Genomic DNA, 14,745 nt, shown 5'->3' with positions numbered 1-14,745 from the left:
TATTAAAATAAAAAAAATATGGATTAAAATAAATTCAAAAATTTTTAAAACTATTTCCAATGTCAACCTTTTAATTCAATTATTTAGATGCTTATATGACAAAATTGACTATAATAACTATGTATAGTAATACATAATTGAATGTTAGTATACAAAAGAATAACTTGTCTTTAATATTCAGTTTGTATTGCATTTTCTATTTTTCTATAGCACATTTGCATTTGCTCAAAAGAATTATATAATTGGTATATCTAAAAGAAGAAAACAAGGAAAAAAAACATTTAAACATTTTCAATATATTAACTACTAATAATAAAATATGATTTCATAAATTACTATAAATCTCAGGAATTCTCAGCGAGTAATTAGTGTTGCAAGGTATGAATGGACTAAGCAAAGCCAGTGCTTGAAACTATAATAAAAGAAACAAATAAATAACATCCTATAATCTAAGGGAAAGTATGAGGAAACAATACACTTATTATACAATATATATAATGGAGGTGTAATTGAAATTAAAAATAAATAATGGGTTATTAATTAATTTTATATTATTAATAATTTGAAATTTAAAACTATTTAGAATTAATCTTAATTATAGATTCAAATCAAATATTTAGGTTAAAAATAGAATCTCCCTGACGGCATCTCCTCCTGGAGTACACCGCTGCCCCATGCGCTGATTTCCACCTTCCCCAGCAGTCAATTCCCCATGTCTGCGTCCTGTTGATTGGCTTCAGCCTTCAGCTCCGATCGAACATTGCACCGCCAACAACGACTAACCAACCAGTGCCGCACTCTCCTCCGCACACAGCGCAGCCGGTTTTGAATACTTCAGAATAGCAGAATCGCTAGAAAAGCTTGTTTCAAGCGAGGATCCTCCTTTATGCTCGTCACCTAGCCGAAATTCATTAATGGAGGTCGATATAGTGGAACCTCTAGAGTGTGTAGCCTCTGACGATTCAGAAAATTTATCATACGAACAAGAAAACTTAGCCGGCGATGTCGCAGGCCATGCTCACGAGCCGAGCAAGGTGAGCAATTTGGATCCTCAAATTCTGCCATGGATGTTTATCGTGCGTTTAGTTTTTAGGTTTAGTCACAATGTAAAGGAGTATTTTAATTCTATGGTTATTGAAACATGCAATTGTAATAGTCAGTTGAGATGCAAATAAATTTATGGGTGTTTTATATTTAATGGTATCATTACATGCATTGAGGATTAGATGAAATCATTGCATGCTTATATGATTACATCCAGGAAGCATAATTTCGTACGTGTATTGAAGTGAATGCTAGTTGTATTTGCACCATACTAACCATGGAATGTTTAGTTTAGTGTTTTAATCATGTAATAGTATGTTTAAAAGCTAGCTCACTACATATTTTTTTAGTTACATGCTGATATGCTTCCTGTCTTTTATTTTAATATTTTTTATGCTTATATTAGTGCTTTAATCATGTAATGGTATGTTTAGAAGCTAGCTCACTGCATATTTTTTTAGTTACATGCTGATATGCTTCCTGCCTTTTATTTTAATATTATTCATGCTTATATTAGTGCTTTAATCATGTAATGGTATGTTTAAGAGCTAGCTCACTGCATATTTTTTTTAGTTACATGCTGATATGCTTCCTGCCTTTTATTTTAATATTATTCATGCTTATATTAGTGCTTTAATCATGTAATGGTATGTTTAAACGCTAGCTCACTGCATATTTTTTTTAGTTACATGCTGATATGCTTCCTGCCTTTTATTTTAATATTTTTCATGCATATATTAGTGCTTTAATCATGTAATGGTATATTTATATGCTCACTACATATTTTTAAGTTATATGCTCATATGCTTCCTGCCTTTTATTTTAATATTTTTCATGCTTATGGGATTATATAGTTAATCAAAGATGTGCTTATGTTCTTATTGCATCTAAAGAAACGAGTGTGTATATGTAAATATATAGGAAAAGAATTTTGTGGCCGGAGTGAAAAAAGAAGCCACTAAAGGGTGAGTAAGGCCCATAACTATTAGCCAAAATGAAACAAATAATTCCACAAGATTTTCATTGAATGAGAAAAAAAAAAAACAAATAAATGGTGAAAACTAATTAAATAATACATGAAATGGAAAAAAAACTCTTTGCTTGATTTGTAGCTGTTGATGTGTTTTTGGTGATTGTTTTAGAGATTGTATGGAAATGAGTTTTGATCAGGATCTTCCTCCTTTTGGTTACTTTGTTTGTTTTGGGAATTTTAGGCCGCGCAGTTATCGGATGTTACAGAGTTGGAAGTGATGAGATGGAGCTTGGTGATGAGGTATTGGATTCTAGCTTACTTTTGTGTACTCATAATGTTCATGTTTGATTTGATAACTAATGGTAATTAATTTTTCGTTCGAATTAATATAAAATACAGTTACCAGATCATGGTTGCTTACAAGAAGATGAGATACCAAGAGTTGGAATGCAGTTTGCTCAGTTACAAATGGCTCATGACTTTTATGTGACCTATGCAAAGAAAGCTAGATTTGCAACTAAGATAAGGATGACAACATTTGATAAGATCACAAAGGCTCCCATTAACCAAGCTATACACTGTAATCGTGATGGGATCCGTGAGTCTTGTGTTAAAGCACCAACGCGGAAGAATACGATTTCAGCTGCTGGGTGCAAGGCAAGGATATATGTAAAGTTTGATAAAGACGTGCAAGACTGGGTTTTGCTCAAGGTTGACTTGACGCACTTTCACCCCTGTTCACCGAAAAAGGCAGTGCACTACCATGAGTATAGGCAGTTGACCATGCATACGAAGTGCGTGATCGAGGATAATGATGAGGCTGGGATTCGACCAAACAAGACATTCCTTGCTTTGTCAAATGAAGTTGGTGGCCCCTCTAACTTGGGATTCTCAGAGAAGGATTTAAGAAATTATATAACAGCAAGGCTCCGAACTAGCAACGTGAATGCGGATGTCAGGGAGATGATGAGCTACTTTAGGAGAATGAAGGACATCAATCCGAACTTCTTTTACGCGGTGAAGTTGGACGATGAGTGTAAATTTAAGAGTGCAGTATGGGTTGATGCAAGGTGTAGGGCGTCGTATGAATACTATGGAGACGTCGTGTCAGTTGATAGCACGTACAGTACAAATAGGTACGTAGTAGTTAAGTTGGTGTTTTTACCTTTTCTTGATAATACGCCTTTTGATCAATTGCAATTGGTCGGCATCTGAATGTTTAGTTTATCAGTAATTTTGGATGACAATTAGCTGGATGATCATTATAGTAAACATTTGGATGTTTAATATATCAGTGATTTTGGATGTTCATTTCTCAGGTGTAGTAATATGTTTGGGGTAAGCTTTATTTGCTTAATTCGGTATTATTTATTTCTTGTAGATCTGTATGATGAACGATGCATGTGGGTCCCAATATACTTCAAGGGTGAATTTTGGGCAGCAATGCGGAATACTCAAAGGAGTGAGAGCATGCACGCATTCTACGGTGGATACTTACACAGTAAAACTAGCTTGGTTCAATTTGTTCATGAATATGACAATGTGCTTGGAGTCAAGGAGCAGAGGGAACTGGAGGATGATGCTGCAGACTCGAGGGGGGTTATCCCTTGTGCAACTACCTCGCTTATAGAGAAACAGTTTCAGCAAGAGTATACCATGAGCATTTTTAGGGATGTTCAAATTGAGTTTGTGAGGAAGGCTAACTGCAGAGTTTCTGCAGTTGATGAACAGGGTCCATTGGTCTGCGTGAAGGTGGAAGAGGAGAAACTACTCAACGATACTATTCTATGCGTTCCATACGATGTTCACTTTGACCGTTCCACACAGGAGCTTTGTTGTGAGTGCAATCTTTTTGAGAGTTCAGGTGTGTTGTGCTGTCACTGCCTTGAAGTTTTCCATTCGTATAAAGTGTACAAAGTACCTTCCTGTTATATTCTTCCTCGATGGAGCAAGAAGATAAAGCGCAAGCATACGTATGTCAAAAGTAGCCATGATGTCAGTCGGTCAGATGAGAGTCATGTTGCATTCAGGGGACTGTGTGCACACTTCTATAATGTTGCTCAAGAGTTCCTCGGTGATGATGAAGAAACAGCATTGCTGCATGTTGCTTTGGAAGAAACAAGGGCCAAGTTGGCTACGCACCGTGCCAAAAAGAGGTCCGAGAGCGTGGCAGAGACTCAGACCAACATTGGCTCTCAGAGTTCGAACGATGTCGGTGTTGATGACATCCAAGGCCCATCGAAGGTCACCACAAAGGGCAGGCCAAAGAGTAAGAGGCTCGGCTATGCCCTTGAGAAGTCCATAAAGAATTCAAGACGAAGAAAACAAAAGAATTCACCCCCGGTATATGTTTGGCTTAATCCCAACTTTGTATGCTTATTTGGTATAGTACTATCCTAGAACATAACCATTGGACTTTTTCTTTTTAATTTTTGGCAGGTGGTTCGTCCGCACACATTTCAAGATATAAACCAATGTGTTGTTTCTGGCTTGAATGTTCCCGAACAAGCCGGTGGTTTCATGTCTTTGTTAAGCTCCTTCAACAAAAAGTGGGATTAGTTGTACGAGGTTGTGATAGTGTATATTTTCTCATTTCTGTGTTTATAGAATTCATGTTAGTTTCAAGGTTCTAAGGCAGCTGTTGCAAAGGTCCACATGTTATTGATTGCAAGAACCATTTTTCCATTTGTTTAAACGAAGCATTTTACTATTTTTATTTCGTGTAGACTTAATGCATAACATGTATATTTGACGGTTATTCTGTAACTTAGTATATAGTTTAATAAAGTTATTTCTGATTTCTACACGCTTGACTATATAGTTTTTCGGTACTTAACTGTTCCTCATAGACATTTTTTTCACGTATTTTTAATGAACTAAAGTGGATGTTCATTTCTATAGGTTTTCAGATGTTCATTTTTACTATAAACAAAGATGGTTATCCGTTAGCATTAGTGACCACTAGGTTATGTTTTGATTTCTACACGCTTGACTATATAGTTTTTTGGTACGTAGCTGTTCCTCATAGACATTGTTTTCACGTATTTTTAATGAACTAAAGTGGATGTTCATTTCTATAGGTTTTCAGATGTTCATTTTTACTATAAACAAAGATAGTTATCCGTTAGCATTAGTGACCACTAGGTTATGTTTTGATTTTGACCTTGTTAGACTGGATGTTCATCATAGTAGGGTATAGGATGTTCAGATTAGTTATATTGGCGGATGGTTAGTGGTCACCAGTTTCGATAAGCACAAATATGGCAGCTTTACCAAACAACTTTGATAAATCTGGGAATCTAAAATCTAAAAGACATGGATAAATTTTAGGTAACATAACCAACATATCATTGTACTGTAGAAAAAAAAATGTCATGGAATCAGGTCTTTCTAATGTGAAAAATAACAAATCATTAAGCATGTCAGCAGTAAGTAAACTCAGTATAATCTGGTAGTTCAATTCATTGTAACTAATACTAAGTAAGCAACTTCTTCCTCCCTCTGCGCATTGCCCCCTTCGGTAATCCCTCCGCACGTTCAATAAATGACTGTGTACTAGGTGCAGTGTATGGTGAACGAACGTCCTTCTTCTTGTTCCGTGGTTCATTGCGACGAACAGGTATAACCTTTTGTTCCAATAACGAAATGAGCTGGTGGACCAATGTATTGTGCGGGCCACAAATAATATCTAGCATCAACTCCATCCTGTCTGATTGGAGTGAATCCTGTAGGTAGGGGTGGAAAAAGGTCAGGCGGCCTGCCAGGGGCCTGCAGCCTAGCCTGTGTTTGGCCTGGTCTGGCCTGACCTGTTATAAAATAGGTACAGGTCTAGGCTCTTTTAAAAGCCTTAATACATTAATAGGCCAGGCCCAGGCTCACTAATTAGTCTTATTGGCCTGTCAGGCCTGTCTGGACCTGTTAAAATATAATTAAATATATAAATAATTATTTATTATAACAAAAATATCAGGCTTTTTAACAGGCTTCAGGCCATGCCAGGCTGAATAACAGGCCAGGCCTAGTACCTTATAAAGAGCCTATAACAAGCTGCAGGCCAGGCTCAGGCCAATTAACTGTATGACAGGCCAGGCCTGTTAAGAGCAAAGCCTGGCCTGGCCTGACCTGTTTTCACCCCTACCTGTAGGTAGATTTATTAGTTGGTTTAGTATTTTGAACCGTTACAGTAATAATTTTACAAGATCAATTATGACACTTGCGCAAATATGAGATTTACAAACCTCATCCCATTCACAAAGTTGACGTTCTTCGGTCCAGCTCTCCATCAACTTAATGACACACATGCCACAGTCAAAGCTACAGGACAATAAAATGCTATTGCAATTAAGTTGAGAAAAACCAAGTTACATGGTTCGACACAATTTCAAATGAAATATAACAAAGCCTCAAATTTGGGTTATAATTTCATCTCACTTGTTCGGTTGTTTTGGAACCCTCGCGTACGAACGAGCTGGGCCATGCGTAGTCCGAACAAATGCAGGAATAGAAATGCTTGCCATATCCTTACATAGTCTCCCCTGAAAATCATGCAACGAACATACGCGAGCAAAATTATTTCCACTTGAACTGTGCGGATGTATATTGATTAAAAGAATTATGGTATCTTACCACATATGCATCGAGCTTTATTCGTTTATCATCTTCTGGACCATAATGCAAACTGTCGAGAATAAGTAAACGCTTCGCAACCACATGAAATGCATATACCCACCAATGGCCCCTCCAACAATAAGGAATTAACCACTGCAGCAAGCAATACATATGAAGAAATTATCCATGTGAGAAAAAAAAAGAAGAAGAACACAAAAACTATTGATCTCATTCGACAATTCAAGAACCTTAACATTCTCAAATCATGTGACAAGCTATTTCCAACAGGTATTTAAATATAAAACAGCAACTCACCCATTTTCTCTTTGCAGCTTCTACTTTGTCAAAGAACCTAGTATCATCACCAAAGCTTGGACTAAGACCATCATAAATTGGGTCCACACCGTCCATAAATGCTTCCAGACTAGCATTTTTTATCACTGACTCCTGCAAACCCACACATAGTAAGAATCCCAAGAAAAAGCTTTCTCCACATTGTAATAAGAATGTAATTACCAATATGCCTGGACACACGCAATAGAACTCTCGCTTGAACCTAGATGATTGAGTGTCGTTGAAAGAATAACACATCCATTGAATTACCTACACAGAGTATTCAGCAAGTGTAATTCAAACACCGATATAAGTATAGAGAATTAAAACCCATGCTTAAGTTCATATACTTACACAGCTGTTTACCCAACTGCGGGGTTTCAAGGTCCAGAAATCCTTCCTTTGTAGTACCATATAGCCCCGCCCTTCATAGGAAGCTAAATCTTGATTTTTATCCAATGACGGGTTAACTATCCAAGTTCTGATTTGTTCCTCCTTAGTCTCCCCCAATTTTATTTCTCTTAGTCTTAGATGAATTGAATGTATTGGGGATGGGGTTGGAGTCTTTTCAAGCTGAGTTAAACCCAGTTAAAAGCTCGGTCTACCTGGACTCGGTGTATGATAGGGTGATCTTTTTGGGAACACCGTTTGCATAGGTTGCATGATTATGGCTTTGGTTTGGTGTCCCTGTTCAACATTATTGAGAACGTTCTCAAATTCAGGACACTGAACGATAGAGATGTCAAATTCGCTGCAAACCAATGGAACAAGAAATTAGCTAAGAGAACAAGTCATGCCTAGCTCGACGGCTAATCACATGACATGGGTGTGAAAAAAAAAAAAGAAGAAAACATGCAGCAATGTAATTAATAACCCACTAACCGGTCAAAATCATAGTCACTGAGCTGTACAGGTGCTGCTAGCGGTGTGTGTGGAGATCCATCTTTGAGATCAGTTTTTCCAGCTTGATGACTTTCATGAGTGCCGTTGAACACTGGATCTTCTTGTCTTGATTCATGTGGCGGAGGGTGCTGTTGGAATAACCGTATCCTTCTAGCAAGCGGGACATGGTCATCATCATCAGATTCCGAGACTACCAATGGCGCAACAGTGCTTCCTGAGACACTTTCTTTCGGAATTTCTTTTCTGGTGATTCGTCTAGATCGGCTCCTACTGGCAATCACCTTTCTCCTCGTACCAGTCTTGGATTGCTGTGATGTAAAATCATGCATATCATCATTTAAAATAACAAACAAGGAAAACCCTACTAAAGTGAACAACCAAATCATACTAAGGTGTAAACCCAAAAATATAACAAAGTAAAGATCCAATTCAAATTATCACAAGCTATGATACAGAAAGCAGACCACCTTATCCGTCTCCTTGTATCTTGGCTGAGATGTAGTCTTGCCTTCGGTAGACGGAAATTGGTCAGTGTCCTTGCATGGCCTTCTGCACCCTCCTTTATTGTTAACTGCCTTACTCGAAGGCTGCTTCTTGTGTCTTTTCATTGAATTGTTGACTAGGTAATCCTGTGTTCAACATGGGACAACAAATACATGGAAAAAATCTAATGTGAACTTTCAGGCGTTTGGAAAACATAACAACCTCATAATCGTTCATAAAAACTAACCATCTATTGCCACACTATATTTTACATCCAAAACCTAACTATAGTGAACATCCTTCAGCAAGGTAATTAATCAACTAGGCAGCACCATCAAGCAATTCTTTCATACATAAAAAGCCATCCAAATAAATTAATCATAATTTATCTATCCAATTCAGGTTAGAACCTAATTTGAGCATCCTAAATCCTCCTGTTTAAGTAACAAACTCAACTAAAATAAAACCTTAATAAAATTAAGACACAACTATATTCAAACAAGCTTTCAGCATATAAACATGTAAATATCATACACGGTCATTGAACCATCTCAAGCAATATTATAGTGAACATCAACAACCCTACTACAGTGAACATCCTCAACTACAGTCAACCAAATAGGCATCCCCGTAAAGCAACTGTTTCAAACATAAGAAACCATCCAAATAAAGAAATCATAAGTTATCTATCAAGTTCAGATTATAACCTAATTTGGGTATTCTAAATTAACAAAATCAACTCAATTTAATGCTTATTAAAAATAAGACACAGCAACTGTATTCAAACAAGCTTTCAACATAAGAGCATGTAATTATCATTCACGGGCATTGAATTCAGCTCTGCCAAACGTTCATTTATAACCACCATGTATCAAAACAGGCTATGCAGCCACATAAGGAAGTTAATTTAGGATTTTGTAATAGTAGATTCTATGATTAGGATCAAGCATCCTACCACACAGGTAAAGAACCAATTAAATGAGCTCACGAGCTATCAAAAGAAAAGCAAATCACCTTTTTCGCCTTTTTGTAGCTTGGATGAGGTGAAGTCTTCTCTTGGATAGACGGTGATTGGTCAGTGTCCGTCCGTGTCCTTTTACACCGTCCTCTCTCGTTAACTGATTCACTCGAACAGTGCTTGTTCTTTTTTCTCCGGTTCCTTGCATTGTTGATTATGCAGCCCTGTGTGTTCAACATTGTGCAATATAGACATGAAAAAAATCAAGGTGAACAGCCATTTGCATTATTGATCAACAAGATTATTAAAAATACATTATTAGAATTTGAACCTATGAGATAACATAGTCGGCCTTCATATCAAGTTCATTCGTGGTCCATTCAACAATCCAAGGCTCGGGTACTCTACATGCATGCAATGGACCATGCTTTAATAGGTGAAAGTACAAAACCTATAAAGAAATATCTTACATGTTAGGAAATAAACCTAAAGCCGTAGATATGTTTTAAATTTAAATAATTTATTGCCATTACCAACAACACAAACATGCATCCCCCGCATGTTTCCCGGTTCTCGTCTTGGAATTTCCTTATTGCTTCTCGCAGCCAATGTAATATGTGATATGGCCAATGAAACCTTCTAGGGTTCGAGACATCCAATATTGGAGGGAGGTGCCACGGAAAAATAGTCTGTTGGCTTGTAGGGTTCAGAAACATCTTCAAAACAACCATGATGAAGTACCTTCTAAATGTCATCCTCTGTTGCTCGGTCTCCATTGGACAAGCAAATAGGAAGTCCTGCAGTTGGGTTGTGGTTTTCTTCTGAAATTGTCTCTTAATTGCCAAATGTGATTCATCTTTTTTCTGCAGCTCGGGAATTGGCTCTCCTGCGCGAAACAAAATATTTTACCAGTATCACTGCATGTCAACAATGGAATAAGCTTTACCACACAGCAAAAGCTTTACACCTTACATAATTTACACTAACCTCTAGAAGGTATGCCGAATACATTGCCGATAAGTTCTGCAGTAATGTGAATGTCACCGGCGTCTACCCTGAGAGTATCTGTCTCCACCTCATAGGCCCTTGCTAATTGGAGCATGATGCTCTGCTTCACATGCCATTGTGGTACCCGACGCAGAAAATCAAATCCAATGGCCTCAATCTCAGCTAACTTACCTTGCTCATTATGTCGTTCCAAGTGGGTAAATAAGTTGTTAATGTAGCAAGGTGAGCAACGCGTCTCCACTAGTTTCTGTTGAGCAAAACAAATATGGATCAGCAGAAGGTGGTAATAAAGAACCATATATGTTCATTTAATCTAGTAATCAACGGGATACCTTTTTACCCATCTGGTTTTGTCTTCGGCCGGTTTAGAGATAGGTTTGTCTTTTTCTTGGTCAACTGTAGTTGCTGTTTTCAACTTGCTGCATTATTGCGATCACTAATTACTTACAGGAAAAGTATTAAAACAAAATCCCCTCACTTCTAACACTCGACTCTCATTCTACCCTCAATTCGAGCAACAATCCAAGATGGTCTCAAAATCAATTCCATGGGCAGTTAATAATAAAAAAAATGGTTAATACTATATAAGAAATACATATATAATTTTTCGTATTGCAGAAAAGAAAACAATTCTGTTTATAATGCAAGCAATGTAATTTAATATGCCAGCATCTAGCAGTGCTATGTCGTGCTGAATTCACACTGTGAAAAAAATTATACCAAAGTCGCCATGTAAGATCACACACTGAGTGTTCATCCAAAGTAAGTAACAAGGTCAGCCACATTAATTTAATCCAATAACCAGGACCAATGAATATGAAAAAATAAATAAACAAATAAATAAATAAATAAGATCAACAGCATACAAAATGATCATAGGAATAAGATTAGGTAATATGAAGGAGCAAGTATATACTACACATATACACCACACAATTCTCAAGAGTCAATCACATGATCAAATAATGATCCCATATATATATATATATATATATACAAAATCCACAAGAAACTCCCATCACATTATTTCAGTTAGGCAGTGCTTGATCAAACCCCATTTAACCACAACTATCCACATCACAAAGCACTCACAATTCACAAAACCTTAATAAAAGAAAAGCAAAATCTCCAAAACACTAATGAATGATTCTCTGTTGCTGGATTCTCTAGATACAAGACTAGTATATGGCACACCATTTTATTGATTTAGAAGCTAGAGAGAAAATGATAGAGTTCAGTGAGATAAAGAACAAAGAGGGCACAATAATCAAAGTGGGTTACAACTAACAAATTGGCATCCAATTCTGAGAAACCTGGAGTAGAAGCTAAAACATAACAATTACAAAACTGCTCTTTGTAACAATAATAATCAATCAATCTGAAAGACAATAGCACTCACTAATCTACAAGCGAACACAAAATTAAAAATTAGAAAAACACTCCCAATTAAATCAATTAAAACAAAACTATCTAATATATGAAGACCACTACCATCTAATAAGTAGAAACAACTTGTATTATTCATCACAAATATTTTTTATCCAAAATGCAATTAGACCGTCTCACAATTTCTATCCTTTAATTTTTGATTATACGTGCTTTATTCTTATTGCATTTTCTCAATACTAATACTACTTTTATCAAAGCCACTCCCCAGTACAATTTCACATTTTGAAATTTTAAATTAGCATTTATTGGTATTGTTGTCAAAGTTGATAAAATTAGAATAAACAATTACAGTAATCTCTACTCATTCATATATAAAAATAACTTTAATCCTGATCAAAAGATGGAAAAAAATTTGCAAAACTAACCATTCAAAATCCTATTAAAGTAACCATCCTACAAATATCAACCAATATTCAACGATGGTCAGCCATTATACGTCACGTTACATGCACATGGTCCACACGGAAAAAGACAAAAAATTTTCAAAATTAACTCGTATATAAACACGATCCCAAACTTTTCCAACCTTTCCCGCGCTAAAATAAAATCATGAAGAACTTCAACAACATAAACTAACTACAAAAATGGCTCCTACTGCTATTCCACCATGGATAATCACGTATTTCATCAACAAAATCTATCACTAATCAAACATGCAACCGCAATTACTAATCAGAAACTGAACAACCTCACTCACTTACCTTGGATGGTTAGGATTCTTCCGGTGACCCGTTCAGTAGCAATCGGGTATTTCTTGAAGGTCGGTTGCTTCTTTGCTCAGAGACCACAGTGTCCGGTGGCGGAATACTCGGGAGATGTTTAGTTCGGCGGTGAGATCTCCCACGCCGTTGTTCTGGTCGACGGCTTCTCGCCCGGCAGCTGGGTTGCAGCGAATGCCGGTTGTTCAGCGACGGCGCCGTGCTGGTTGGGAAAGGAACAGGTCGCTTGTGCTCGCCTGTGACCTTCCTTGCTTGCAGGTGGCAGGGCTCAGGGCTCACGGGTCTCTGCAAGGAATTAGGAGGGTTTGAATATTGGGAGGAGAAACGGCGAATGGGGATTTGGAAAAACAATCAGCGAAACAAAAGGGATTGGGATTTTGGGAAAACAATTAGCGAAACAAAAGGGATTTGGAGATTTGGGGATAAATTGTAAATAGTAAAAATATGGTAGTGTGTTAAAGTAAACAACCATAATAAGATTAGGATTAATTTTCTGGTTTAATTTTAATTTGGGCCTAATAAAGAGCCCATTGTAACTATTGTATACATATCTCATTGTTTCCCTAGCGGGATCCATAATCTAATTAAGCACTCTGCTTCAACGTGGAGGTGAGACTATAATCAGAGCAGATACATTCTCCTTCGGGTATGGCACTGCCAAAACATGTCCATCAGGAACCGAAGCAACCCAACAAGAAACATGGACAGCTGTATTCCCTTTGCAAAACGCTACCTCGTACAATCCAAATTCGTTCCATGTTGTCGGTGTCATTTGAATACTACTATGCCCCCTATTTGATTTTGAGCAGCTTTCTACCCTTGTGACTTTAGATGATTCTTTCACCACAAAAGAAAATTTTGAACCCATTTTTATGTTGAGTTTTTGTTCTGCTTCTTCGACACAAAACATGGCTAGTTCCCTCAACCTTTCTTTGTTGAAACTTGCCTCATTTGAAGTGATCTTGAACACCATGCTTTCTATTCCATTTTTGCTTAGGGAGCGGCTAATTACATTTACATCACTAGCAAGAGCCTCATCAACATTCTTCTGACAAGGTTGGTAAAATATGGGCCTTTTGATTTCTCCATTTTCGGATAACATCTCATCGTGTATCTTTGCCCATTTCTTAAGGAAGTTGTCAACTACCAAAACTTCTGCCAATAGGAGGCTGCAGCTAATGCCAATTGAGTACCCTCCACATTCAAAATTAGTCACCTAAAAAACATCAAAAACAAAACAAAGAACAAAGAAACAATTCCACTCAAAATTTCATCATGTTCAACCACCTTGATTTCCATGATGTGTTTCATTCTTCTTTGTTAAATGATAAAGTTGATTCAATCCCAATATTCATACTGTACTTAAAAAAACAATTTTTTGCCTATATATCTCTACTCATATGTTGTCTTAAATCAGAAAAAGCAGCAGCTACACACATGAAATTGTCTTCGTTTGGATAATAATTGAGTCAAATATATCAAATTATCTAACTTGCCTGAACGTAAACCAAGGGTGAGAACTCAGGATTCTGGTGATCAATTTCCTTCCAAAAGACAAGCTGAGTTTCACGGTTCTCCTCTTGGTTCTGCTCAAGAAAGCGCGCCAAGCTCATCGGGCAGCGGGCTTCCAAGAGGCGAATGCCGGAATCATTAGACACAATTTCCAGCCAAGTATTGTGATGATCGCTTCTTCTTTGAAGCCTGCCAGCGAGTAGAGGGTGGTCCAAGAGAGCCTTGGCAAGTGATTCAACAAACCAACCAGCCAAATTCCAACCGTTGTCCTCCTCGTTGCATTGATTGTAGTATAGTACTACTTGGTAGCACCCTCCAATGGTCCTCGCATCATCCGCGAGGACTTGGAGAGCTAGCCGTGGCTCAGTCACCTTGAGAGGTGGCACGCTCATCACAGCTACCACCTGCGGCTGCTTTATTAGGATGGCACTATTGTCATGCAGATCCATTTTCCTTTTCCCTTGGAAGTTGCAACCTTTGTTTGTATCGTAATAGATGGTTCGCATTGAGTTCATTGCTACGTAGGGTATGTATTTATAAGGACAATTGTTCATCTTGTATACATTATGGGTGAGATTTTGGGAAGAAGGTGGGGGTTGCAACAAAGAGGAATGACGTTATTTATTGCGCCACATTTTGTACCTTTAGTTTTTAGTTACTAAAAAATTATAAGAGTCAACTGAAGTTAATAATTGAAAATTATTAAATAATTTAATAAATTTAATTTTTAACAGTTATTAATTATTAATTTTACA

At 37.2% G+C, this 14,745-nt stretch overlaps 3 protein-coding genes across 3 annotated transcripts; 1 reads left to right on the top strand and 2 right to left on the bottom strand.

Annotated features, from left to right (window-relative positions):
- On the bottom strand, positions 314-14,608 carry LOC107642595 (vinorine synthase). The gene is made up of 3 exons (XM_016345992.2): positions 13,975-14,608; positions 13,059-13,694; positions 314-449 (listed from the first exon to the last, which is right to left on the bottom strand). Exons 1-2 carry the CDS (start codon positions 14,542-14,544, stop codon positions 13,077-13,079), a joined length of 1,188 nt encoding a protein of 395 aa, XP_016201478.1. The 5' UTR covers positions 14,545-14,608; the 3' UTR covers positions 314-449; positions 13,059-13,076.
- On the top strand, positions 1,003-4,576 carry LOC107640004 (protein FAR1-RELATED SEQUENCE 5-like). The gene is made up of 5 exons (XM_016343552.1): positions 1,003-1,034; positions 2,215-2,317; positions 2,417-3,153; positions 3,337-4,360; positions 4,457-4,576. Exons 1-5 carry the CDS (start codon positions 1,003-1,005, stop codon positions 4,574-4,576), a joined length of 2,016 nt encoding a protein of 671 aa, XP_016199038.1.
- Positions 9,634-12,487, bottom strand: LOC110271889. Its single transcript, XM_021123531.1, has 5 exons — positions 12,461-12,487; positions 10,643-10,729; positions 10,290-10,557; positions 9,836-10,188; positions 9,634-9,753 (listed from the first exon to the last, which is right to left on the bottom strand). The coding sequence occupies exons 2-5, from the start codon at positions 10,652-10,654 to the stop codon at positions 9,634-9,636; spliced, it is 753 nt and encodes a 250-aa protein (XP_020979190.1). The 5' UTR covers positions 10,655-10,729; positions 12,461-12,487.

This window comes from Arachis ipaensis, chromosome B05 (genome assembly GCF_000816755.2).
Source record: "Arachis ipaensis cultivar K30076 chromosome B05, Araip1.1, whole genome shotgun sequence".
Lineage (NCBI taxonomy): Eukaryota > Viridiplantae > Streptophyta > Magnoliopsida > Fabales > Fabaceae > Arachis > Arachis ipaensis.
The sequence above is the reverse complement of the archived record's forward strand: the minus strand, read 5'-3'. Positions and strand labels throughout refer to the sequence as shown.

Excerpts from the sequence above, each read along its gene's own strand:
- LOC107640004 (XM_016343552.1), top strand. The coding sequence starts at position 1,003 with ATGTCGCAGGCCATGCTCACGAGCCGAGCAAG. Across the intron at positions 1,035-2,214 it reads ATGCTCACGAGCCGAGCAAG|GATCTTCCTCCTTTTGGTTA; the intron begins GTGAGCAATTTG and ends AGTTTTGATCAG. Across the intron at positions 2,318-2,416 it reads AGATGGAGCTTGGTGATGAG|TTACCAGATCATGGTTGCTT; the intron begins GTATTGGATTCT and ends TATAAAATACAG.
- LOC110271889 (XM_021123531.1), bottom strand. Across the intron at positions 10,189-10,289 it reads ATTCGGCATACCTTCTAGAG|GAGAGCCAATTCCCGAGCTG; the intron begins GTTAGTGTAAAT and ends TGTTTCGCGCAG. Across the intron at positions 9,754-9,835 it reads GATGCATGTTTGTGTTGTTG|GTTTTGTACTTTCACCTATT; the intron begins GTAATGGCAATA and ends ATTTCTTTATAG.
- LOC107642595 (XM_016345992.2), bottom strand. The coding sequence starts at position 14,544 with ATGAACAATTGTCCTTATAAATACATACCCTACGTAGCAATGAACTCA. Across the intron at positions 13,695-13,974 it reads CACCCTTGGTTTACGTTCAG|GTGACTAATTTTGAATGTGG; the intron begins GCAAGTTAGATA and ends GATGTTTTTTAG.